The sequence below is a fragment of the Lissotriton vulgaris genome, chromosome 5 (genome assembly GCF_964263255.1).
Source record: "Lissotriton vulgaris chromosome 5, aLisVul1.2, whole genome shotgun sequence".
NCBI classification, from domain to species: Eukaryota; Metazoa; Chordata; class Amphibia; order Caudata; family Salamandridae; genus Lissotriton; species Lissotriton vulgaris.
The window spans coordinates 215,457,273-215,483,159 of NC_141693.1; the positions used below are offsets into that span (position 1 = coordinate 215,457,273).

Genomic DNA, 25,887 nt, shown 5'->3' on the forward strand with positions numbered 1-25,887 from the left:
TCAAAATAAGGAATTAGCCTACTTTTGGGTATATATACGTGTTTGAAAAGGAGGAACATATGTTCACAACCCTTTTTCTACTTGTCCTTTTGAGGCTAAAAAGGTCCAGAGCCTTGAGCCAAATTCCTCCAGAACTCAAGGGATACATATCCAGATTCAGGATTTTTGGACCGTTCTCTTTTTTACCCTAACAAAATTCCAGTGTGAATTGTACCCATGGCACCTCAATTGAGCACTACCCAAATTGTGCAAGACTCTACAAAATGTGCACAACTGAAGTACATCCTGCAGCGGTGACCCTTGGGTAACCAACTTTCATCTCCAACACACCGCACATGATCCTTCACTGCTCGTATTTGAAGCATAGCTTGGAACGCTTCAGACACACTTTGTAGTAATTGAACGAGAGGCAGTGTGCTGTGGGTCCCAGTATGGTTGGGGGGCAGTGACAGTTTTTGTCAGGGTGGACAGTCACAGAACCAAGAAAGCAGGACATGTGTATCTTATGGCACACTTGGCATACAGGATTTAAGGATATTATCAAAACTTAAATAAGCAAAATGAACAAGTTTCGTACATTTGGTAAGGCCCTCTCTGGTGGATACTCTACATAACTATAGATTTCCCACCGTTACATAGAGTAACTACAAATTTCTAACTTTTAGATTGAGTATGCACCAGAAAGAGCATTACCAAAGATAAGTATGTGTTCTTCTGATGGATAGTTCTATCTGCAGATTCCTCACCTTTAGAAAAGATACCAAAGCAGTACCTCTGTTGAAGGTGGGTTTCTGGAATGACTCCGACTTAAAAGTCCTGCAGGACCAAACAGCCAAAATACAATTCCTGTCAGACCTGGCGGTAAAGGCAGTAGTGCTTTGTAAGCATGTGCACTGATGCCCACTTTGCAAACTGACCGCTATCCAGGACAGGCAGACTGGGCACTAAAGCAGTGGTAGCAGCCTTGGCTTTAGTGGAATACACTCTCATAGCTTCTGGAGGCTACTTCTCAGCCAACGCATAGCAGATTTTAATACAGAGGACAGTCCACCTGGGCAAAGTCTGCTCCTGCACCACTTTACTTTTCTTTACCATAGAAAACCCAACAAAGAGTTGATTGTTCACCCAGTGGCCTTTGGTACAATTGATGTAAAAGCGGAGTGCTCTATTAGGGTCCAAACAACGGAATCTCTCATACGTTTTCAAGGGGCGAGGAGGTGGAAAGTAAATCGGAGGAGTGACTGATGGGCCAACGTGAAATGAAGTCACAACTTTCAGACAAAATGTGGCTCTAGCCTCAGCATGCTTGTCCATAAAGGTGGTGGTGTAGAATGGTGGACAGACAAAGCTTGAAGCTCACTCATGCGACGTGCTGAGGTAATCACAAGGAGAAAGACCGACTTCTAGGTCAGGAGACTTAGGCAGCAGCTGTGTAATGGCTCAGAATGAGTACAAGTAAGGAAAATAAGGGACAAATTAAGGTCCCACTGTGGCATCACAAAAGGTTTAGGAGGAAACACATGGAGCAAGTCTTAGAAAAAATGCCATCACAAGAGGTGATTTGAACAAGGACGGTTGGTCCGCAAACACAAAAAGACCAAAAGAGCCAACAAATAACCTTTATCATTTCCCACTGCAAGTCCTTGCTGGGCCAAAGATAAAACAAACAGTAACACATCCAACAGTTTGACTTGCAATGGGTCAATCTAAGGAGTGCCACTCCAAGCCACATATTTGTTGAGAACAATAATAACATCCAGTACTGCGGAGGTAGAAGCAGTAGATACCTGAATGGATCATAATATCTGCAGAAACATGTTGACCTAAAACATCAAGTCAGTAGCTATTTGCTAACCCTACTGATTCTTTGCACTCACATTGTTTTTAACTATTGGAGTGTACAGCTATTGAATAAAGTATTGTTTGCATTCACTCTCCAATTTTAAAGAGCACCTTTCTTTTTCACATTTTTCATGCACTGCTTTCAGTTACTAATACAAGTTAGCTGTTAACCTCTTGAGTCCTAACACACACTAGGTTAGTCATTTCACTGCTAGATCTTGGTGAATTGGCAACAACATGGACTCCCCACTCTGTGAAGTGGTCCAAATGATGGAAAGGGCGGTACAGTTCGAGTAACTGATGCATATTCTGTCACTTAAGTGTAATATCCTGTTGTATGCCTTGGTAGTATATACATTGGACACAAAGAGCATTTTCAGACACACATAGACTTCTTGGATATATCTATATCCTTTCTCGCAGACCCACAGTTATTCTTTTGTAGTTTATATGCTCTAGTCAGGGGGCTGTAACTGTGCCCAAGTCTATAAATCTTCCCTTGGACCCTCCTACCACCCGTTAGTTGTTATTAGTCTTCTGGAGGCTGCCAAAGACTGACTGTGGTGAGCTCGACTTCAAAAGCCAATCGTTCAGGTATAGCAAAGACTGGTAACCCTGACTTCCGAAGGTACACTGCGACCACAGTCATCACTTTTGTGAATACCTGAGGAACACTGGTGTGGCTGAAATGGAGCACAGTAAATTGAAAATGCTCATGGCCCAACTTGAACAACAGGTAGCATCTATTGGCCTGCAGGAGGGAGATCTGGAAATATGCATCTCGCAGGTCCAGGGCTACCATCCAATCTTCTAGATCCAGGGTAGAAAAAACCTAGACCTGTGGGAGCAAATTGAATTTGTCATTGCGCAGGAAGAAGTTGGGGGAAAAAGATCTACAATATGGTGAAGCTTGGGGCGTGGTTTCGCCGTGGCTCAGGATGGCCACATTGTAAGCGAGCCATGCTGGCAGAGCTCTTCATACGGCATAACTTACTCGCTGCCCGACCCATCCATCCACGACTCTGAGAGCATGACATCCTGTCGGTGTCAGCGTTGTGGCGGAGGTGGTGCAGGTCCCGCGCTGGTGACATCTAGGCATAAGTATCCGACCAGAGCGGGTGGGGCAGCGGCTGAGGCCTACCCGGGCCTCATGGCTGTAGAGGGGACGCAGACACTGTGAAGCCGGACTGCTGTGAGGAAGCAGAGGCGGAAGCTCCGACTCCTGCAGCGGTGCTGAGGCATACCTGGGGTGGCACAAGGTGAGTGCCTGCGCTACATTGGGAAAGCCCTAGACCTGCAGCGAGGCCAGGCTGCGGGGCAGCCTGGGACGCGGCCTGCAGCTGGTGCGGAACTAGCTGGCCTGGCGCACCAAGGTAGCTGTTCCGGCACCGGAAGCGGGGCGCGCTGGCTGTAACCGAGACCGCTGCCCTGCGGTGGTGCACCCAAGGGCTCACCAGATCGCTCCAACTGAACCACGCGGTGAGGAACAGCAATTGCGCTGCAGGTCGGCAGTACCCCCACCCCCCCGTTACTCAATTGCAATCTCACTAGGGGGGGAACTTCACACACCGCTGGCCAGGCCTGGACTGTGTGCTGTGATCGGTGACTCAGCCTTTCTGCCGCTGCTGGTTTGCGTCCCGGTTTGGAGCCTCCACGGCCGCGCGCCTGTGGGTGGAGAAGACGGCGGACTACACATACCTCTGTCTTGGTTTGGGTTGCGGGCTGCGCACGACGACTCCATCAGCTGTTGCTACCACTTGCTCCGCTGCCTCAGTTGGGGGCCCACTGTGGTTGTGCCTCTTAGAGACGCTTAGCCGCCACGGTTGGGGATGGATTTGAGTCTGCGGCGCTCGTGAGGGGGGCGACACCTGGAGGTGGGGGGGCTACTGTGGGGCCTTCCCACCAATCGGCTATCTCCCCGCAGATCCGGGCTTGCTGGCCCGCTCTCTACCGGACACAGAGCGCATCCTTGCAGGTGCCGCCGAACCCCGCCTGCCTAAGACCATGGGCTAGCTGGAGGGCAGGCAGTCCAAACTCACCTTTGAAAAAGAAACGCAGTGCCAGGCAGGCGGATCCCGAGGTAGAGAACGACATTGCCTCACACCACACAGATGATACCGAAGTGCAAAACCTGGACCTGAGAGAAATCCTAATGGAGGTGAAGTCCAGTTTAAAGAACATTGACGCCAAACTAGATCTACTTACCTCCCGACTGGGCAAGATCAAGAACAGGGTTTCATGGCTCAAGGCTCAATCATCTGGAATCCCAGGTATCCGAAACAGAAGACTGCCAATCGTCTGCCACCTTTGAACACCTTGGACAAAGTGGTAGACCTCATTAAACAAAAACAATGAAGACCTCAAGGCCCGATTGAGGCGCAACAATCTCCGCATCGTGGGCGTGTCCAAGTCTGCCGTGATCACCAGGATGGAGGTCTTCATGAAAACTATGCTGCGGGACCTCTTCTGCTCAGAGCTATCACCCGTCTTCCTTGTCGAGAGGGCCCATAGATCTCTGGGCCCAAAATCCCCTTGGGGGGCCCGCCTCGCCTGATTGTGGCCTGTTTGCTCAATTACAAGGATCGTGATACAGTCCTTCGGCTTGCTAGAGAGCGGGGCCAAATCCAATATAAAGGCGACATTCTGTCTTTTTTCCCTAGACTTCACCATGGCGGTTCAGGCGGCTCGCCATGATTTCCTACCAACAAAATGCTTTTACAGCAAGTCAACATAAAGCACGCCATGCTATATCCCGCCAAGCTCAAAGTTACCCAGAACGGCAAAACACACTATTTTACCGATCCGAAGCAGGTCCTCAAGTTTGCCAAACAACAGGTAAAATCTAGCCGTTCCTAGGCGACCCCTGCGGAATCCTCGTCAGAGGCACGGCTCAGTGACAATGACTAGTTACTACCCGATATCACCGCACCAGGATGTAAGAACTCAAGAACTGGTTTGCTCAGAGGGTGCCGCTGCCCCTGTGCACATGATCAATTCTGGCTCTCTTCACTATGATGTTATTTGTTTATGTAATGCTATGTTGTCCACTGTACCATAGTAGCACAATAATGGACATTGCCCACAGGGTACTGTAGGGTGTGCCGCTATGACCGCCGATGCCGGAGGTCCTCCCTCTATGCCTATGCTCGTCCACCCAGCCTCAAGGCGGGTAGGTCACACGGAGACTCCACTGCCCCCAAGGATAATTCCTGGATGTTTCTGTTGTGGGTAGGGATATCTCAAACTAATTGGGGGAGGGGGGGTTGAGTGGGTGGGGGGAGGGACAGGAGGGCTAGGTTTGTTGAGGGTGAGTTCATTGAGTTTTGTTCATTGTATAAAAAGAACGTTGGCTTAATGGCATACACATGTATTTCCTCCTCCACTACACGCGTAGACAGAGGCACGGTACACATTACCACTCACACAGCACATAATCTCTCCTCAGGGCATCATCGCCATTCCCTGTGACACAGATGGACAAGGTAGCCTCGGTTAAACTTGTCACATGGAACATAAGGGGGCTAAACGATGGCAGAAAGATTCGCCTTGTGCCTGCCTACCTGAACAGACACATGATCGACATCTGCTTACTCCAAGAAACCCACCTCGTCGTTAACACCCTGCTCACTAGAGGATGGGGATTATCCTACTCATCCACATAATCCAACTACGCGAGAGGGGTCTGTGTTCTTATACGGAAAGTTCTGGCCTGGACCACCAACCACTGCATTTGTGACAATGAGGGGCGATATATTATACTGACTGGCACACTCCACAATTACCCTATGACCCTGGCCACCGTCTATGGTTCCAACGTGGACGATCCGGCCTTCTTCGCTAGGGTCTGGCATTTGATTGCCTGCTCTAACTCACGAACAGAGCTCTGGTGCGGCGACTTTAATGTCCTGCTGGTGGACGCGCTGGACAGGATAGGCAGTTCCAGACGTTCCCACCCGCAAGTTGCCTCGGCCCTTGCCTCGATCATCACAGAAAACCATTTCGCACACGGTTGGCGAGACACACACCACAGCGCGCGCGCGAGGGCACATGCTTCTCCCTGCAACATGGGGCGTGGTCCAGAATAAACTACTGGCTGGCAACCAGGGACGTGCTGCCCTGGCAGCCAATAGTCACTTACTTGCTGCACAATCTCACGGATCATACCCCGGTTCAATTGAACATTTGGCCTCCTCACGCACTCCAGAGTGCTTTCTTATCGCGGCTACCTCTGAACGCCCTTAGAGACCTGGTCTTCAGGGAAGAGGTACGGTTAGCCATTCAGGACTACTTCGAGCACAATACGGGTTCGTCAGCTCCCCTTCCGTCCTCTTGGACGCTTCCAAAGTGGTCATCCACTGTGTTTGCATAGCCAAGCAGCACAGTAGTCTTAAATCTATCCACGGGACGATCTCAGTGCTTGAATCCAACATTTCCGCACTCGAAACTCAGTTCCATCGCTATAATGACCCTGATACTTTGGTCAAAATACGCTGCAAGATGTCGGCATATCAGGACGCACGCCGAGGGGCCACCATCGGGAAATCGTACATCCAGATACACGCACACAGACCTACTTACAAGGGTACAGATCTAAAGTCCCCTGAGGAAGAGCTGTGTAGCTCGAAATGCATCGGGCAATGTACAATCATTAAATTACTGAAGTAATAAGGAAAATGAAAAATGAAAACTGAAAAAATTTCATGAAAATTAAATGAAATGAAATGAACAGTCAAACAATTGAGTAAAGAAGTTTATTTAACATATTTGTTCACCTGCATATGAAAAGAAAAGAGAGTGCGGATGTGAATGTGAATCTTGTGATACAGGAAACACGCATCGACATTCATACTTTGACCCTGAGGCTCAGAAGGGTACTCACATCCTGCACCAACCACACTCCAGAAATTTGTTTTTAACAAATACACCGTCAAAAAACAAAATAGAGTGCGGAGTCAAAGGTCCATTTGGTTGTAACGGCATATCAGGAGGACACATTAAGAGAAGTGCATTTTCTGGGCAAGGAGACCCAGGAGCGTAGATATGGCGAGGGAGATCACCTTGGCAAAAAACGAGTCAGGCTTCTCCAGAATCTGCATGCCGCATCCTACATCTACAACCTCGTCGACTCCGAAGGCTGATACCACTCCTCTACCCCAACTTGATACAAATCACGGTCGATTTCTTAGATCGCCTCTACTCTACTTACCAGCCGACTAACCCCGAGAGGTACAGGTCTATTTCGATGCCATCAAGTTGGCATGGCTATCACATTCACACCGGGAGTTCTTGAACTCACCTGTCACTGCCAAAGAAGTGCAACAGGCAGTTGAAGGCCTTCCTCCAGAGAAACCCCCACCATGGATGGGCTGACAGCCGCTTTAAATAAAGAATATTCCGATATTTTAATCCCAAAACTCCTGGACGTCTACCATGATGCACTCGAGGTGGGCTCACTTCCCCGGTCGATGCGGGAGGCTGTAATCTTCATGCTCCTAAAGCCTGACAAGCCAGCTAACCAGTGCGATTCCGATTGACCCCTGATGCTCATCAATATAGATAATAAAATATTTGCGAAGCTACTGGCAAATAGGCTGCAACTCATGCTCCCGGTAATGATCAGGTCTGCTCAATCTGGTTTCATACCGGGCTGATCTACAATCCACAACCTCCGGACCATGTTTGCAGTCATGCATTATCTACACCCACAGTGGCCGCTTTGATTGATGCAACTAAAGCCTTCGACACATTGGAGTGGTGATTCCTGTTCCCACTGTTGAGCACATTGGGCCTTGGTTCCACCTTTCTTGCACAGACACGCCTTCTCTACACCCTACCCAACGCCCGGATGCGCCTCAATGGGCAGATATCTGACCCCATCTCGTTTAGTAGAGGCATGCTGCAGGGAGACCCACTCTCCCCTCTACTCCTCGATATTACGATGGAACCCCCAGCTCAACAAATTCGGCAACACCGCACAAATCGGGGCTGGGAATCACAACCAGCGGCCTCATTGTGGGGACGACATCACTCTTTATGTGAGCCATCCGGGCACAACCTCTCCTCATTAATTTGCGAAATCATACGCTTTGGGGGCATGTCCAGAGTTCAAATCAATTGGGCTAAATCTGTGCTTTTTCAGCTAACAGAGGCTGCGGCTCCGGCTCCATTCCCTATGGAATATCCGCTCGCACCGGCCCTGTCAAATATTTAGGGATTCATATCAGCAGAAATGTTGCAGAACTATGGCACATTTATGACGTGGTTTGAGGACCAAATTCCCCTGTGGTCCAAGCTCCCCCTGTCTTTGGCCGGTCAAATTGCCATTCCAAAAATGGTTGTATTACCAAAATGTCTTTATCTATTCGTAAACATTCCCATCCCAATCACACAGGCCTTCTTCAAACAACTTTGCTCAAACCTTATCACATTAGTCTGGGCGGGACAACAACCACGCGTAAAATATGAACTGCTAACGCTGCCACAAGAACAGGGTGGGATGGGAGCACCAGACGTACTGCTTTATGCGCTATGCGCCAGGCACACTTCCTACATTTCTGGGCACACCCCACATCTTTCCATCCACACGTTGCTGTGGAGACAGACGAAGTCTCCCCACAGCCGTAATCAACAGCTGTTTCTCCCATACAAACATCCCATTTCAGATATAGACACCCCGCGGTGGGCATGGATTGGGCTGGCACAGGATGCGGGAATCCCACACCTTTATGCCCCATCAATCCCGGTGGCGAGGCATCCCTTGCTGCCCACCCTGCATGATGGGGACGCCTGCATTTATACCTTTGCAGACCTTTTCCCAGATGACCAATTCTTCGCCCCCTGGCCCAGCCCATCACCTCTTGCAAACCCCTAGAGACCTTTCTATATTACCAACCGCGGGCAACGTGCCGGGCTCTGTTCAACATGTTCCCAGCTCCTCCGAAGGCACTCACAGCATTAGACTACATATACACAACTTCCTCACCCAGGAAACTAATCATACCCTTATACCCCACCGCAACAATCACACCAGCCCAGGAAGCTTGGGGAAGGGCCTCGCCCTGCCCCGCACTGATGCGCAATGGACAGCTTTCTGCGGTCAACTCTAATTGCTATCCCTAAACTACAGATTACGGCTAATCCACTTCAAATTCTTACATCGCAAATACACCGAATGGGTCTGTCCCCAGAATCCCACTGCCCACGCTGCCACTCCCCTTCAGCAGATTTTATCCATCTTGCCTGGCAGTGCCCCACTATTGCTGCTTACTGGGCGAAGGTCTTCTATGTCATAGGGAACGTCACAAATGCATCAATATCTCCGTCCCACCTGATTGGACTGTTGAGCTCCATGGCGGATGTGGCCAGCAGCTCCAGCAGACTCACTGCTCTAATGCTCATCCTCGCTAAACGCAGGATAGATATGTGTTGGGGAAGTACACAGTCACCACAAATCCGGGACTGGATCAAAGACATTACCATGAAGAATTATCCAACTATTGGGACCTACTGCCCCAGAGGTCTCGCCCCAGGACATCTGGGAGCCTTTTATCAGTTACCTTTGCCAAACGGAGCCTTCCGCTTGATCCTAGAGAGTCTGGCTGAAAGGCTTTTACCATATAATACAACCCCCAACACGAATCCAATTGTGATACGTAAATTGTTTTTTTCGCTCTCCCTGGAGGTTCTTTGATGGCAAAAAATTATTGTTTTTGCGAGGGGCGATGAGGGGGAAAGGCGGGGGGGTATTGGGAAGAGGACACAAGAGAATCTTGTATGTTCCTGGTGATGCAACCTTATATGATATTACGTTTCAGCTGTTTCTCGGTTGTAAAACACCCTGCCATTCAGGCTATCCTGCATCTAATGTGTGTATAATTACCAACAAGTTATAAATAAAAACGTTAAAAATATTGTGAACCTTTCTGGCCCTTTTTGGCCCCAGGAAATAGCAGAAGTACCACCCAGTTCCAATCTCTATGGTTATGGTCTCCAAAAGAGCCTGAAATCCCTGTTCCAAAATTGATCAATATTCCTATGAAAGCTGCTCTGATGTAAGTGGAATAGGTGGCATGGCATACAGGAACAGCAGGGAATAGCCCCATTGGAAAACCTGTAAGACCCACCTATCGGACATTATGGCTTACTACCCGTGGAGAAATTGAGTGATGCTACCTCTCATGGGGTGGTCATGTGCAGCTAAGGATAAACTAAAGCCGCTTGGAGGCTGCTGCCAGGGAGGCTGAAGACTGGGAAGTTCATTGCCCCGGCTGGCTTGGATGCTGTCTGCCAGGTCTTCTACCTCAACTAGACAGAGGTGGCTGCTCTTTGGGAGGTGAGGCTTGATGGTGCCTGAAGGCAAAGCCTCCAGCAGTGCCTTGAAAGATACAAAATTACTGTGGATGTCGCCTTGCAGATGTGGAAAGACGCAGGAAGCACACTGTAGCTCTACTCTCTTTAAAGCAGTCAAAGGCAGAGATGGCCTTCTCACCAAAGCGGTAAGACCAATCAAAGGGTAGTTCTATGAGTGACGCAAAAACATCACCCGAGAAGCCTATGAATCTTATCCATGTGTGCTGCTGGCGAGATTTTGACAACAGACTCCCATAATGCATGAGAGTACCTTCAAAGCAAGGAACTGGTGTTGCTTGACCTGAGAGAAAGGCTAGAGTAAGAAAACATTCTCTTCACAAAGGCTGGTGATGTTGTGGGAAAATAATTGGGGTTATCTTTGTTAGTGGAGGCCTGACTACCAAGCTTTCTAGAGTAGGGCACTGCCTTAGAAAGGCAGGGTCACGAGGAGGGAGTCTGCGGTGATGTGCCACTTTCTCTGTTAACTGGTGTACAAGAGCAAAGTGTGGTCCAAGTGCCTATTAAAGCGTCAGTCAGGGCCTCCTCGAATAGCAGCAGAGATTCAGATGAGGATTGTTCAGGTTGCAATACTTATGTGAGGTCATTAGTTTTTACCTCAACTGAAGGCAACTGCAGATTTAAGACTTCAGCCATCCATCTAATCATCATGTGAAGAACGCCAGGTTTTCCAACGAAGGACATAGGAGTATGAGACCGGCCCAATGTTAAGGGAAGTGTCCAGCCCACTGGCCTCTTATATGCCCATATAAAAATGGTTATTTTCATATTGTGGGGAATATTTGTTCCCATCATCATCATCAAAAGCTGGTTGGCTCTGGTCAGAGTCCAATTAAAATAGCTGTTGGAGCAATGAAGGATGGCTCTAGGCAAAGTCTTATCAGAGTTGGAATGTATGGAGAGCAGCCATGTAGTAATTGAACCTGCATGCGGTTTTGGTTCAGAGTGTGACAAAGCCATGGGCACAACGTCATTCTCTGGCAAAGGTGATGTCAGTGCTGATGTAGAAAAAGTAGGAACTGGCAGGAATCATGGTGCCAAGCGTGGAGTCTGCTCTGGAGTCAGAGCTAAACTCAAAGCGGTCTCAGGAGGCACCACAGAAATCGCCATGGGTGGTCCTGCCAGATGTAACCCAAGTGGAGGCCCTGCCGATCCATATCGCCTAAAGGACTGCGATAGGGAGCTGGTAAGAAGATGTGAAGTGTGGCCTCTTTAAATGCCTCAATCTGTTGTGGCATTCCCAACAGACCCGGGAACTCAGGGTACATCGGAATCGGCTGCAGAATATGCTTCTTAGCTGAGGACAAGGAGCAAAACCGAGGAGTACCTTGATATTCTCCCAACTTCTCAGATGGAGAGTGGCAAGGTTAGGACAGGGCACTCTTGAATTGTTTTTGTGCTTTGTCTTTGACTTTGACTAACCCAAAGACTTGGGTTGAGAAAATTACTTTTTGTTGAACTGGACCATGAGCAAGAATGGATCCATGTCCTTGACTTAAAGCAGGGTCGGCTTTTATGTAACTTTCACCAGTGCTTGGAGATGTACAGCTTGGCTTTGCAGTCTCATATCATCTTTTGCAAAGTCCACATGTCATGTGTGGGAAACAAACTAAAACAGTCATGTAAACAGTCCAAACTCCATTGAGAGTGCAGTACCCCCTGCCGGTACTACCTACAATGGACATTTGCGTGGGGGATTGATATTGGGTATGGCATGTCTCAACATGGTCCAGAGGGCGCAAGTAACCCCAAGGAGCCACTCAGTGGATGAGCAGGGTGTCAGTTATGTATAAGGTGAAGCCACATGGAAGATACCCCTCTCATGAGCGCAGGAAAGATATGTGCTAAAGGGAGGCCATATATCCAGTGGGTGAGAGCCCCAGTGAAGAAGCTTCCAGAAAGCAGTGAACTGTCCTTGACAGTAAAGTACATCTTCCTACCCGTCGTCTAGGTGAGGAGTAGGGCAGTGACCCGAGTACATTGCGCCAAACTCCATTTTGAGTGTCCTTAAGACAGCCCAAGAGGGCAGTCAATGGGGTATGGGGACATTGATGGTCAGTAATCAAAGCAATAGCATTATAGACTTATGTCCAGAAGTGAGCTGCAGCAGGATGCGCTCACACTAGAAGGAGAAAAGATGCATTATCGGCACCAAATCTGCAGCACTGTGCACTCTCAGTAAGAACCATGCGATGTATCTATTATTATTACATTTTACAGAGAAATTTAAGATGTAGAAGTCGAAGTCTGTAATTGGGATCAGAGAGAGTTTTGGCTAGTTTTCAGCAATAGCGCCATTGTGCCTCAGTGAATGGGGGATTTAGTTCGGTCTCCCAGCTGAGGTAAGCCCTGGGGTGAAGTTTCTTGCATGGATGAAAATAGTGTGCAATTAGTTTATAGGAGAAGTTGTTCGTCAGAATCATAGCCGGCTTGCAAAATGTAATGGGGGGCGCTGCAGAGAATGTGTTGTGCAGGCCCTCGGTAGCTGCTCAGAGCCTAAAGCATGTAAAGACGTCCAGTCCGGTATGGTTTGGGAGCCTATGGAGGCACTATACAGAGAAACTGGTCCTCCGGGTAGGGGTCACTCATTGTATGTAACTGCAATCTACTTGTTGGGGAATATTGCTCAACATTGGGGCGGCTGATACCAGGTCCTTCTTCAAATGGGATGGGTGCGTTGCATTGAGGGTGTATTAAAGTGGTTCGATGGTTCCAGCAGCCGAATGAGTGAGGGACTGGGTGCGGGTTCAATGTCCTCTGTGCTCTGTGTCCCTGGCCTCGAAAGCACTGGGGCACCAGCTGGCCTTGGGTGTAAGACTGAAATTTCTTGTGCACTTGGAAGCCACGGAAGTGGCAACAGACCAAGTGCTACTGTCAGGACCTAAGGAGAGGCATAGGGATCTGCAAGTGACCGGGCTCTCCCTAAAACTCTCTAGCACCATGTCAGCCTTATTGCCGAAAAGGTAGGAGCCATCAAAAGGCATAGTTTGGGCTTCTCAGCCTCCAGTAAAAATCAAGTGAGTCACTTCAGGAATTGAGATGGGAATGGTGCCGTCCTAAAGTCTTGGCATGATTCAGGGAAACACATAACCAACAATGGACCTGTTCTATAGGTGAATGAACTATTCAGTGATCCCACCATACATCTAGAATTACTCAACTTTGTGTGATGGAACAACGGTTATACTTCTGCTGTCTATTTTAGGGAATCATGGATCACCTGCTATTCTTTAAAATCAAATGTGTCTGTGGGCTCTGTCTCCCATGGTCTGTGCCACCCTCAAATGTGAATGACCGAACATAAATAGAAAAGGAAAAAAGGTAAAAAAGGTGAGAAAGGTTGTCCGTGCCTAACGGGAGTAACACCATGGGAGCTTGCAGACTGGTACTCGCCTGCATTCTCAGGTTCTCCTCATCAGCGACTGCCAACCCACAACAAAAAATTGTGGTGAAATAAGAAAAGAGCAAAAAGAACAAAGTGCTAAGTGTGGTATAACGTATTGCCAGTGCACCAGATAGCTTATCCGGGCATTCGGCAGTATCAACCCTGTAAGGAGTAGCGGGATCTGGACTGGAATTCCACTGTTCCTTATCTAAAAACGAGCTAGACAGCCACTGGCTAAATTACTTTATTCCATGCTGTGGGTCTGCTTACTTTAAAACCAACATTGAATTTTGAGCCGCCAGGATCGCTACCTCAAAGCCTTTGGGTTCATGACGCGGCAATCGGAGCAGACACTCGGATCTTGGTCGAGCTCGAGGCACCAAAGGCAAACAAGGTGCGGCGGAGTTCGTCACCGACATCTATCAGTGACAGCTGCAGGGCTTGAAGCCAGCTTTTTTGAATGACATTCCTCCATTACCAGGAGGAAACTTCAAAAAGACTTTGACAAAACGTTGAAAATAGTTAGTCAAAAACTCACACTAGAAGACAAGAACTGTCGTCAGCAGGCTGGGATGATACCTATATAGGCACTGCGCACGTAATGTTTGGTGTGGATAATGCCACATACTGGCACGCGGGGGTACTGCTAGCAAAAAAATTTACGGATCCAGTCTGATGCCCGGTGATAATTCTAAGGTAAGGAATCTGCTGCTAGAAGTTTCTATCAGATACTAGGATTAGAAGCTACCCCGTTGTGTTTTGATAAATGTGAAGTGAAGACATCAGGCTGATCAGAATTTTGCAGATCATCAAACTATGCTTGTACCACAGTTCTCAGGCGAACAAACACCTGCTGACCTACACCATGTGACAAGAAGGCAAACAGATATCATCTCTTTCAAAATTCATTTAACATCAATGAAAGTACAGAAAAAGAGAAACGAAAAAAGCAAGCTTTCTTCTCTTTCTCCTCCATTCTCTAGAACAACTACCCCATCCCCATTTCGGAATGTCGTCCTGATTCAAAACATTGAAATCTAATTTCAAACTGCTTCTTTTCTTAGTTCTCACAATTCCTTATTCAAACTTGTGATGTATTCTTCTCAGAAATTCGTTTTTTATACTGGCTGTTCTCTGTCAAATAAATCATTGACCTTGGCTTAACCCCTTCACTGCGGCGGCTATTCCGCCTCAGTGCTAAGGGGGGAGGCGGCCGCATGCTGGTGACGGAACCGCTTCGTCACCAGCGTCGGTTGACCTGTGCTTGTGACGGAGCAGTTCCGTCATGGCCCGCCCCGCTCAATAGAACGCCAGCGCAGGCGCGAAACTCGCGGCGCGCAGGCGCGCCGAGCGGGCCATGACGGAACCGCTCCGTCATCAGCACAGGTCACCCGTAGCTGATGACGGAGCGGTTCCGTCATCAGCACTCAACGGGTTAAGTGACTATGGGCCTGATTCAGATATTGGTGGATGGGTTACTCTGTCACAACGGTGATGGATAACCTGCCCGCCGAAATATAAATCCCATAATATATAATGGGTTCTACATATTGGCAGACGGGATATCCGTAACCGGTGTGATGGAGTAACCCATCTGCCAAGATCTACATATTTTGATAAAGCTGTATCATCCTCTATTGCTTATATGTTTTTATGACAATCGAATAATTGAAATATAAAACATTTGTAAAATTCAGAGAAATTCCTAATGAGAATGCTCTACTCTGAGCAGGTACTTGGCATAAGTCCTGAAGTAATGGCTCTGTTACTGCACAATAATGTGGTATCCAGAGTCACTCCTGATGAGAGATATCAACTAGGTAGCATAGTCCAGTGTACTGTGCAGTTGCAGGAAGGTCTTCTTAATTGCAGTCCCACTTCAAAACTAATATAAACTATGTGGCACAGTCTAGTGTTTCATGAAGTGACAAAGTGTTTCTCAATTGCTCTGACTCCTCACAACTACATTACCACAAAGTTCAAGATAAAGCAGTACCATACCTTAACTTTTTCTGCCAATGGGTTCCATCTCTTCCAAAGCAGCCACCAGCCGGATAGAGAATCCCCGTAGTTAGTGAGATCACTTTCATCACGGCTGCCAACGTCGATGGCTATCACCACCTTGGCTCCCATGGAACGAGCAACATCAGCTGGTTGGACAGAGAAGGAAAATCAATTACAAATATTTCTTGCATGCACAAGGAACCCACAATAGAATATGACTGTTTATTTTGAAGTTTTGGGATGGGGACAAGGTTGCTCAAATAACTTTTATACAGAGTATGCATGTATGTAGTTACGTGGTATCTGCTAGTGCAAACCTAGCTGAAATGTGGCAGAAAGCTGTAGAGGATCTAAGGCAAAGATGCAGTAGATGAGTTAGTTGGGTGGTTCAGAGAGTGACGGCTTTGGGTGTTCCTGAAGGAAATAGTGATGTTATTGCAGATCCTTGGCACATACACGGAGAAGCCCTGATGACAGTCGCAATGGCTTGAAAACCCTCATTCTGACAATGAAACTTTAGGTCTGGGCTGCAGGACAGAAAAATCGGTTCTGTAATCAATAAGATGCTGCTTGACCTTACTTACGTTCATCTCGATGTCTCAGGTTTACAGAATTGACCTATTATGTGTGCAAGATTACGGATTAGAACTAGTCGAGCTCTGCAGAGAGACAGCTGTTCAATGGTAGATTACTGCATTTAAATAAAGTAACATTTATGGATTCTGTTTTGTGTAATTTAATTATTGACTCATTATTCATACTGGGTGCTCTGATCAGCAATGACAGCAGGGTAATCACAGACTGACCAAGCATGGAAGGAACAATCTAACCATAAACCGCAATTAACATAGATGTCGGTGAATGGTTTCGAAGAAATGAGTTTGATGAGATGTTTTACACCCTGATTATTGAATTAACCAATTCTGTGGGTGCTTGCCATTTTCGGTGGGACTAGTATTGATGATCACGGGCAAAAAAATCTAAATTGATTCCTCCACTAATCCAGATAAAATAAGCACAAACAACACCTAAATGGAGGTGTCCAGATCAATTGTGGACTAAATTAAATACCCTCCCACAGAGGATGGTAATAATCTTCCTCTGCTCCCTCACATATGCCACCACACCTTTCAGGACACTTAAGGAATTTAGTTGCATAGGGCACTGGACATCACACATCGTTCCTTTGCTTTAAGAGCATATAGCCTTTTGTGTCGCCAACATAGGAGCTGCTTATGTAGTCATCTACAACGCAATCCTAGGCATCGTCTGTGTTGTGATCAAAGCTTGCTTAACATTGGAAAAGGCTTGCAAGTAGCGTAAGGTTGCCGAGGGCCAGGAGGCCTTTTATTCCACTATTGTCAATGTTTGAGCCATAAGGTTTGGCCCCAAAGTCAAAGCTGTGCTTAATGCTCAAGGGATTCACGAGGTCAGAGAAGATGAAAGGAAATGACAACAGAAATCCTCGAGATATCCTTCTCAGAGGCCATCTACATACTTAGGATCTGAAGCAGAGGGACAAATAATCTAAATCAACCATAACTTATTTCAGAAGAAGAAAATGACTGAAGTTCTGGAAGTGTGGCAGCTTCTCTTTCAGCATCAAAGGTGAGGAGAATCAAGGAGAGAGCCAATGGCGCTGCACTTTTTATTCCACTAATGCCAATCTTATATATATATAAAAACGAAAGTATGTCTGTTTGTCCTTTATGCATTACTACAACATTCATCCGATCGCCATGATACTTTGGGAAGTTGTTGAGTACACTCCAGCGAAGGTTTCTGTCAAAAAAATAATAATAATAATAATAAAAAATTGTTAAATATCGCCCCCCCGGCCATCATAATCTTTCCAATACTGAACGTTTACAGTTTGACTCGCTTTTGCAATGACCATCAACAAAGCACAAGGACAATCGCTGCAAGTGTGTGGACTAGATTTGGAGAATCCGTGCTCCTCACATGGACAACTGTATGTGGCCAGCTCACGCGTCAGAAAACATGATTTATTCGTGTACGCACCAGACGGAAAAACAAAAAATACTGTGTATCCACAAGCACTCCAATAAATAAACAGAATTAAAACACTTTAAAATGTTTTCCATATTAAAATGAGTAAGTTTCAATAAAAATGACACAATGTAAATTGAATGTTATCATAACAAGTTTCCTTAAATTTCCTTTCTTCTGAGATCGCAGCAACGCGCGACGGGTAAGCTAGTCAGTAATAAAGTGGACAGGAGGAGGGAAAATAATTCTGTTCCTCCTTCAGTTCAATTTGAAATTGGAACAGGACAGACCATGACCTTTTCGTTCCGCAGTACGTGGTGATTCTTTCCCGGAGAGCTTGAGGTCAGTTTGTGCAGAGCAGTCCCCCGATCCATGAACAAGGCCTAGAGATCACATTAATTTATCATGGAGGTGGGTAAGCGCATTTTGATTACTACATGTAAGGCATGAACAGAATCGAATCTTAGAAAAACCTATACAAAGGATTTGTGATCAATTTTGAACACAATAGCCTCTAATAAACGGAAGACAGTGAGACACTCTAGATCTTTCATCGGTGGTGTGTTTAAAACAGGATGTAATGTCATAACCCTACAGTAGTTTTCATGAAGCAGTGTTATAACGTATAGTGATGCCTTGACAGTTCCATAACTGGAACTATTACAGTGCTATCTAGAACATACTGCCGGAACAAAAAGTTTGAACTTCAATCTGACACCTGGGGCTAGTTTAGTAAATGAGAATCTGTAGGGAACAAGAACCCTAAGGTGTAATGGGCTTGATGCACTGGTGAATACGATGTTATACAGATGCTGTGATTTATATGGTAAGCCTGAAATTCTGGCCTGGTGCAACCTATTAAATGCTTCATGTACATTTTGTCAAGAATATGACGTTATTTTACAAAAAAATTGAAAGCAGGTGCAATTTAAAGTAAATTTTGGTCAGGGTGTTAATCAAAACAGATTAGAAGGCAGTGAGCTTATCATAAAGGTGAACATTAAACATTTTAGAGCACCTTTTTTCTTTAAGGAATTGTATTGTAGCATTTTAAGCTTCAAGGGAAAATCAGTAGCATGTGAAAACCTAACTTCTTAATGCATCCCTGCTTCTCAGACTCACTCTCCAGTGAAACTGTAGGGAAAGCATTAGCCCTCAGATTGGGAAAATAGAGACACGGAAAAGCTTTATGCATTCTGAAAGGATGTTAAGTAGGCCAGATCTGCAGGGTGCAGCCGATGCTTCTTCAAAGTGTTTACTATTGTGCCCAAACATGCCTCATTTAATGGTTGTATCAGCTTAGACTCTTGAACTTTCATAACATGAATTTACGTGAAGAGAAAACTTCATTTAACAGAAATGCAGAAGCAATTCCAAAATCTCACTCCATATCAGATTTATTTTAAAAGAAGTATGCTGCTTTACAGCAGGCCCTCAGTTTCGTAAAGTCACAGTCTGCAGCCGCACCTCGGAATGTTTGGGAGCCAATAAGATGCATGCTTGACTATGATTATTCTTTTCTCTCAAACAACATGGTCAAGGAAACTCTAATGTACCTGAAGAAAACATATTTATTTGCAGGATTTGCAACTTCTTCTCAATTGGAGGAAGCAGACTGTTCTTTGGTCATCTATCTACATCTCTTGCGGTTACCAAAGTCTATTAGGAATAGTGCTTATGTTTTTATTGAGAATGTGCAGTATTTAGAGAGATGATTTGTCATAGCAGCTCCTCTGAGGGGAACCTGTGTGAGGTCATGAAAAGTTTAGCCTTATGCTTGAGGACAGATAGGTAGCGCAAAACCCCAGGCCTGGCCCATAAACATGATTTGATTAGATTAAAGTTCTTTCACAAACTAATATCAAATGGAGAAACATAAGACGACATACACAAAGTGGTTAGATTAAAGTTCGAGCTTCGGGAAGAAGAAGGAAAAGAGGGAATTTCAGGATTTCTACCAAGTCATTCAAGTCCAATGTACACAGATGTCGCGGTGTCATTCAAATCCGAGGAGGACTTCAAATCTTGCCCTCCTGTGTTCCAGATTTTGACTAAGCAGTAGCCTCATATATTATAAGGTTTCTTCGGATTGCTCAATAAGCAGAAAAGGATTACCTTGTCAATCTCTAACTGCTCTTTGTATGCCATAAACTTGACCTTATTTCCTCTGAGCGATTCGTAGTGGGGGCAGTTTATCAGGAAATGGGATAATACTTCTGTGTTGCCACAGGCTATGGGTTTCTTTTTCTTCAGCACGGACATTAGAATTAAAGCATTGTTTCTTGCCATAGCCATTAGACTCCTCTCGCTGAAGCTGGCCGGATCTTAAGGTATGGCTGGGGATATTGGGAAATTACAAACAGACCAGAAAGCCAGCTGAATTAAAGTTTGCCAATTCTTTGTTCTAATCTTCCAGGTGAAGTATTAGGCAGGTTTTTGCTAAATCCAGTTTTCACCAAGAGGCCAGACTATGGCTGTCAGGTGCCCGGATGAGGTTAGGAGTTTTGCTTCCTTCTCCCAGGACTTTGAATAGTTGGATCTGTTCTGCACTCTGAAGTGTTCCTCCCATGCCTTGTCTACTAGCTCGCTCCTGTTTGCTTTCAACCACTTTATGCCGTTTTTCATAAGCAATATTTGGAATCTGTCTGCAATGGAATTGAAGCCTGTGTCAAATTCCGGGGCAACTGGTAGGAAGCCTACCAAAAGTGTTAGAAGGTAATTCCAGAATTTCTTTTTGTGGGATTCTGAGTTTGGCTGTGATTTTGTCCAGGCCTCCGATTTCTGCTCCATACACAATCTGGCTTTCTACAAAAAGGATGCAGACCTATGGCATCTTCAACAAGGCTTAAAACCTGGAGATTTTGGAGGAGGCATGCTAAGGGAAAATTTGACAAAATCGTGGATAATAATATGGAGAAAATTGTCCCAGCAATCAATCCAGATCCAGAATCAACGAAGTCTTGAGGACACTGCCTGCAAGGACGTCCTACCTTAATAGCAGAGACCCGATTCCGTGCATCCTGGTATTCATTTCCTACCAGCATTCACAGGATGTTCTTTGAGCTTATTGATGAATTATCTGCTATGTAGACACTCGTTTATTGTGGCAAACATTTTCAATGTGCTTTACAATAAAGTACCACTTAAAAGTGAATAGGTAGCTTATGCAATGTTAGTTAAAGTTTTTTACATATTTCACTTAGCTGACACTTGTATTTGCATGACAAAGGCCACATAGTTCATCAAAATCTGTTATTGGATGTAAAATAGCAAGTTGCAAACAGCAACTTCAAAGACTAGGTTATATTACATTTCGACTGAGGGTTCAATTGCAATTAAACTCTAAAATGTATTTTCATGAGAAAATAATCATCTTTACAAATGTATTTTGCAGGCATTGGATTACATGATCAAAGAAGCTTAACAGACCATTTGAAGGAGTTAACACGGATTACTGCAGGTTACAAACCTACCTGGAAGATTATTGATGTAACCTCCATCCATCAATAGATGCCCATCTTTCGGATCACACAGTGGTGGCATATACCCAGAGAGAGACATACTGGAACGGACATACCTCCAAAGGGAACCTGAGAAAAATAGATGGGTGAAAAAGCACTGAATGTTTAAACAGTGAAGCATCCTTTGAATGCAATTGTTTATACATATGTACTTATAGGAAAAGGGGTTTATAATCAGCACAGTACCTATTCAGAAGATCACAATTTGAAACCAGTAAGTACCATCAAGGAAGATGAGTTATTGTTCCCCCTAGAAACGCACCTCTTCTGGTCACTTTACTGTCACCTTAGAGATCTCAGTGGATGTGCAGATCTCACAAACCTGTGTTGACATCCATGATTCCTGGTTATAGCGTGTAAGGGAAGTCTGCACTTTAACTTCCTGACCAGAAGTTGAGCTGCTGATGTGCTTGAGAATGAGAGAGGATGTTACAGATTCAGAGGTCGATCGCTGCATACAAGGAATGTATGGGTTCATGCAAAAGCAAGAAGAGTGCAGCATGCACGCAGCGGTCATTCGATTCCTAACTTGTTAAGACACATCCTCAATCTAATTTGTTTTCAGCATCCAAAGGTATATTGGCTAACCTTCGCATTTGTTAAATGCGTTCTATGTCGGCTATCCTAACTTTTAGGTTGCTGGCAGTGATTCATCCAGCTATTGCAGCATGTATAGTAGACTTTGATGCTTTCCCCTTTTATGTCGCTTCTACTGAAATCCGAAAAAAACCATAAACTGTTCTGTGTGTGTAAATAAGGGCAAAAGTTGCGACCTACCTTCAGTTGCAATCCCTAATTGTTTAATAAAGAAGCCTTCCATAAGACTTTGAAAACGTATGCATGAGTAATACCCTCTCAGCGCACACTGTATTTATACACAGCGACTCCAATAACAGGTATATGGAATACTTAAATTGCATACTGGACTAAAAGTAACGTACAAGATACTACTTGTGTAACAATATATCTGTAGGAGACATTAGTTAGTGATAGATTCCTTACCATAGAATATCCCCAGGCATCAGACTGGATCTGAAAAGGTTTCGTCAGCAGTACCCCTGCGCGTCGTACGGCTCCGATTGCGTCGTATTCGCCGAGATGATTTCACTGGATCCACTTAAGTTCTGTACACAACTTTCCGCAACAGGAACGCAGAGCCATCTAAGATACTGACCACTGGGGCATAGAAACTAGGGCCCGAAAGGATGACCTTAACCCTAGAAATCAGTTTGCAGACCGGGGAGGATGGGTGGCGCGGTAAGCAATCTATCAGTAACTAATGTCTCTTACAGAAGTAGTAACTTGTGCATCTGAAAGAGACATGTTAGTGATATATTCCTTACCTTAGAATAGATACCCCAGCAATACCAACCCCGGTGGTTGGTCTGCGAAGAAGATTACACCAGAAAGTCACAGAGAACAGAACAGCCAAAGAAGCTGTCCCTCTGGACCGGACTGTTAAGGCAATAATGCTTTGTAAAAGTGTGAAGTGAAGCCCACGTGGCAGCCTGACAGATGTCTTGCAGGGGGACACCACGGCCCAATGCTGTAGGGGCTGCTTTTGCTCTGGTAGAATGGGCACGCAGCCCCACTGGAGGTTCCTTTTTAGCCATAGAATAACAGGCCTTGGTACATAAGATGACCCAGCGGGAGAGATCGTCCTCTTGTGAACAGCCCAGCATTTTTGGGCGCCTGCGTAGCCAACAAAGAGCTGGTCATCCACCCGGAATGCTTGTGTGCGTACCAGGTAAAAGGAAAGCGCACGTGGAGCCTCTATTCCTCTCTAGAAGGATGCGGAGGCAGAAAGAAAGTGGGCAAGGTGATAGTTTGCCCGATGTGGAAGGCACTGACAACCTTTGGCAAGAAGGAAGGACGAGTGCGAAGCACAACCTTGTCCGGATGAACCAACAGAAAAGGAGGCTTACAAGAAAGACCCTGAAGCTCACTCACTCTCCTGGCAGAGGTGATAGCCACCAGGAAGACAGTTTTCAAAGTCAGAAGACATAAGGGGCAATTGTGAAGCGGCTCAAAGAGAGCGCACATGAGATAAGTCAAAACAATATTCAAGTCCCACCGAGTCATTATGAAAGGAACAGGAGGGAACATTTGCCTAATGCCTTTTGAGAATCTCTGTACAACAGGGGGCTTGAAGAGAGAAGGCTGATCTGGAAGCCTCAGAAAAGCTGAAATGGCCGGAAGGAAGCCCTTGATAGTGCCCAGAGAAGAGCCCTGCTGGGCCACAGAAAGAAGGAACAAAAGGACTTCAGAAAGAGGGACAGAAAGGGGATCCACAGTCTTGGCTGTGCTCCACCTACAGGCGTATACTGATTTAGTGGAGGGACGCCTGGCTGCCAGAATGCCATCACAGACTTCTGGAGGCAAGTCAAATGGAATCAACTGTCGCCGCTCAATCTCCACGCATGTAGGTGGAGGCTGGGCAGGTTCGGGTGGAGAACCGTCCCCTGCTGCTGCAACAGAAGATCCTCCCATAGAGGCACTCAGATCAGGGGATCCAGGCTCATACTGAGTAGCTCGGGATACCAAGATCTTTGAGCCCAGTCCGGAGCCACAAGGATGACTGGAGCCCGGTCACGCCTGATCTTCTTCAGCACTCTTGGCAGAAGTGGTATAGGCGGAAAGGCGTACAACAGACTGCAACTCCACTCGCAACGAAAAGCGTCGCCGAGCGAGTGCCGCATTGGAAACTCCAACACGCAGAACTGATGACATCGCGCGTTCTAATCAAGGCTCTACCCACTGTTGAAAGAGCCTTGCGCCACCACCGAGTGAAGATGCCATTTGTGAACCATCAGACACCGACGGCTGAGTTCACCCGCCCTGGAGGTCAAAGAACCCGCCAGGTGTTGAACCATCAAGGAAATGCTGTGACGTTCCAGCCATGTCCAGAGGCGCAGAACCTCCTGACATAGAGTCCACGACCCCACCCCACCCTGTTTGTTGCAATACCACATGGCGGTGGTGTTGTCCGTGAACACCTGCACTACCTTGTCCCTGACCAAGTGGAGGAATGCCTTCAGTGCCTGAAGGATCGCCCAAAGCTCAAGAAGGTTGATATGGAGCCAGGACTCCGCCGGAGGCCAGAGGCCTCTGATCTCCACCTCTTCCATGCGGCCGCTCCATCCCTGGAGGGACGCATCTGTCACCACTGTGTGCTCCGGTTGGGGAAGGGAGAGGGATCTGACACTGACCCAATGCTGAATCGTGAGCCACCACTGAAATTGTTGTGCAGTGCCCGCTGAGATCTGGACGTAATCGGACAGGTTTCCTTGATGCTGTGCCCACTGGAACTTCAGGTCCCACTGTAGAGCCCGCATATTCCAACTGGAATGGTTGGTCAGAAGGATGCAGGAGGCCAAGAGTTCAAGCAGCCTCAAGGTCTTCCTGACCGAAACCCAGGACGAGGGCTGAAAGATCGGAATGTCCTGGACTCCGAAACTGCGCCCTGTCCAGAACCACTCCGATGAAGAGGAGCTTCTGGGAGTGAATCAGGTACGACTTCGGCACATTGATGGAAAACTCCAGCAAATGCAGGAGGTCGGCCGTAGTAGGAGGTGAGAAACTACTGTCTGGGGCGAGCCCGCCTTGAACAACCCGTCATCGAGATAGGGGAAGACTGAAACTCCTGATCTGAGAAAATGAGCTGTGACCACTGTCATCACTTTCGTGAACACCCGAGGGGGGCTGGTAAGGCCAAAGGGGAGCACAGTAAACTGAAAATGCTCCTGGCCCACTGTGAATCGCACGTAACGCAGATGGGCCGACACGACGGGAATATGAAAATAAGCGTCCTGCAGGTCCAGTGTTTAGTGCCACCATCCAGTCTTGTGGGTCGAGAGCAGACAAGACCTGAGCCAGAGTGAGCATTTTGAACTTCTCCTTCCTGAGGAAGCGATTTACGTTCCGAAGGTCTAGGATGGGACGTAGACCCTTGTCCTTCTTTGGAACCAAGAAGTAGTGGGGGTAACAACCACGACCTACTTCTGGCATCGGAATGCGCTCTATGGCCCCCTTGGCCAAGAGGGCAGTAACTTCCTGCTGGAGAAGTGCCAAATGATCCCCCGACATGCGGCGGAATTGAGGCGGCATGGCTGGGGTGTAGACCGGAAGGGGAGGGGGTAGCCCCTTTGAACAATCTCCATAACCCACCTGTCTGATGTAATGGTGCGCCAGTGGGGGAGGTGATGACGAATCCTGCCCTCCACTGGCATCAGGTGGGCCTGAAACACCGGACTAGGAAGGTGTAGAGGGACTGGCAGCTGGAGTGTTGGTGGACTGACCTGCACGCTGGCCCCTTGACTCGCCTCTGCGAGCCCCACGTCCGCGGCTGCGTTGGGACTATTGCTGCGCAGGCTTGTTCTGAAATTAACGTGTTTGTATGCCCCTTCCGGAGCTTCGAAAGGAACGAAAGTTAGAAGCGGAAGGAGTACGTGTGGCCGAAAGGCCTAAGGACTTGGCCGTGGCCGAGAGTCCTTGAAACGCTCCAATGTGGAATCCGCCTTATCACCAAAGAGGCGAGTGCTATCGAAGGGCATGTCCATCAAATTATTCTGGACATCTGCAGAAAAGCCAGTCATCCTCAACCCAGCATGACGACGTAGCGCCACTGTTGTGGAAATCGCCCTACCCAAGGAATCAGCGGTATCAAGACCACAACGTATAGTGAACTTGGCCGCATCGCTCCCCTCCATAGGAGCTCTGGAGAGAACTGTCCGGGCCACCCCCGGACACTGAGGTAGC

General features: G+C 46.9%; 1 protein-coding gene across 1 annotated transcript in view; it reads right to left on the reverse strand.

Annotated features, from left to right (window-relative positions):
* PNPLA7 (patatin like domain 7, lysophospholipase) overlaps positions 1–25,887 on the reverse strand; it is a 1,710,105-nt gene that overhangs the window by 203,255 nt on the left and 1,480,963 nt on the right. The window contains exons 30-31 of the mRNA XM_086921192.1: positions 21,082–21,198; positions 15,596–15,744 (exon numbers count right to left, since the gene is read on the reverse strand). Of these exons, the coding sequence (XP_086777318.1) occupies positions 15,596–15,744; positions 21,082–21,198 (266 nt within the window). The remainder of the gene's footprint in view (positions 1–15,595; positions 15,745–21,081; positions 21,199–25,887) is intronic.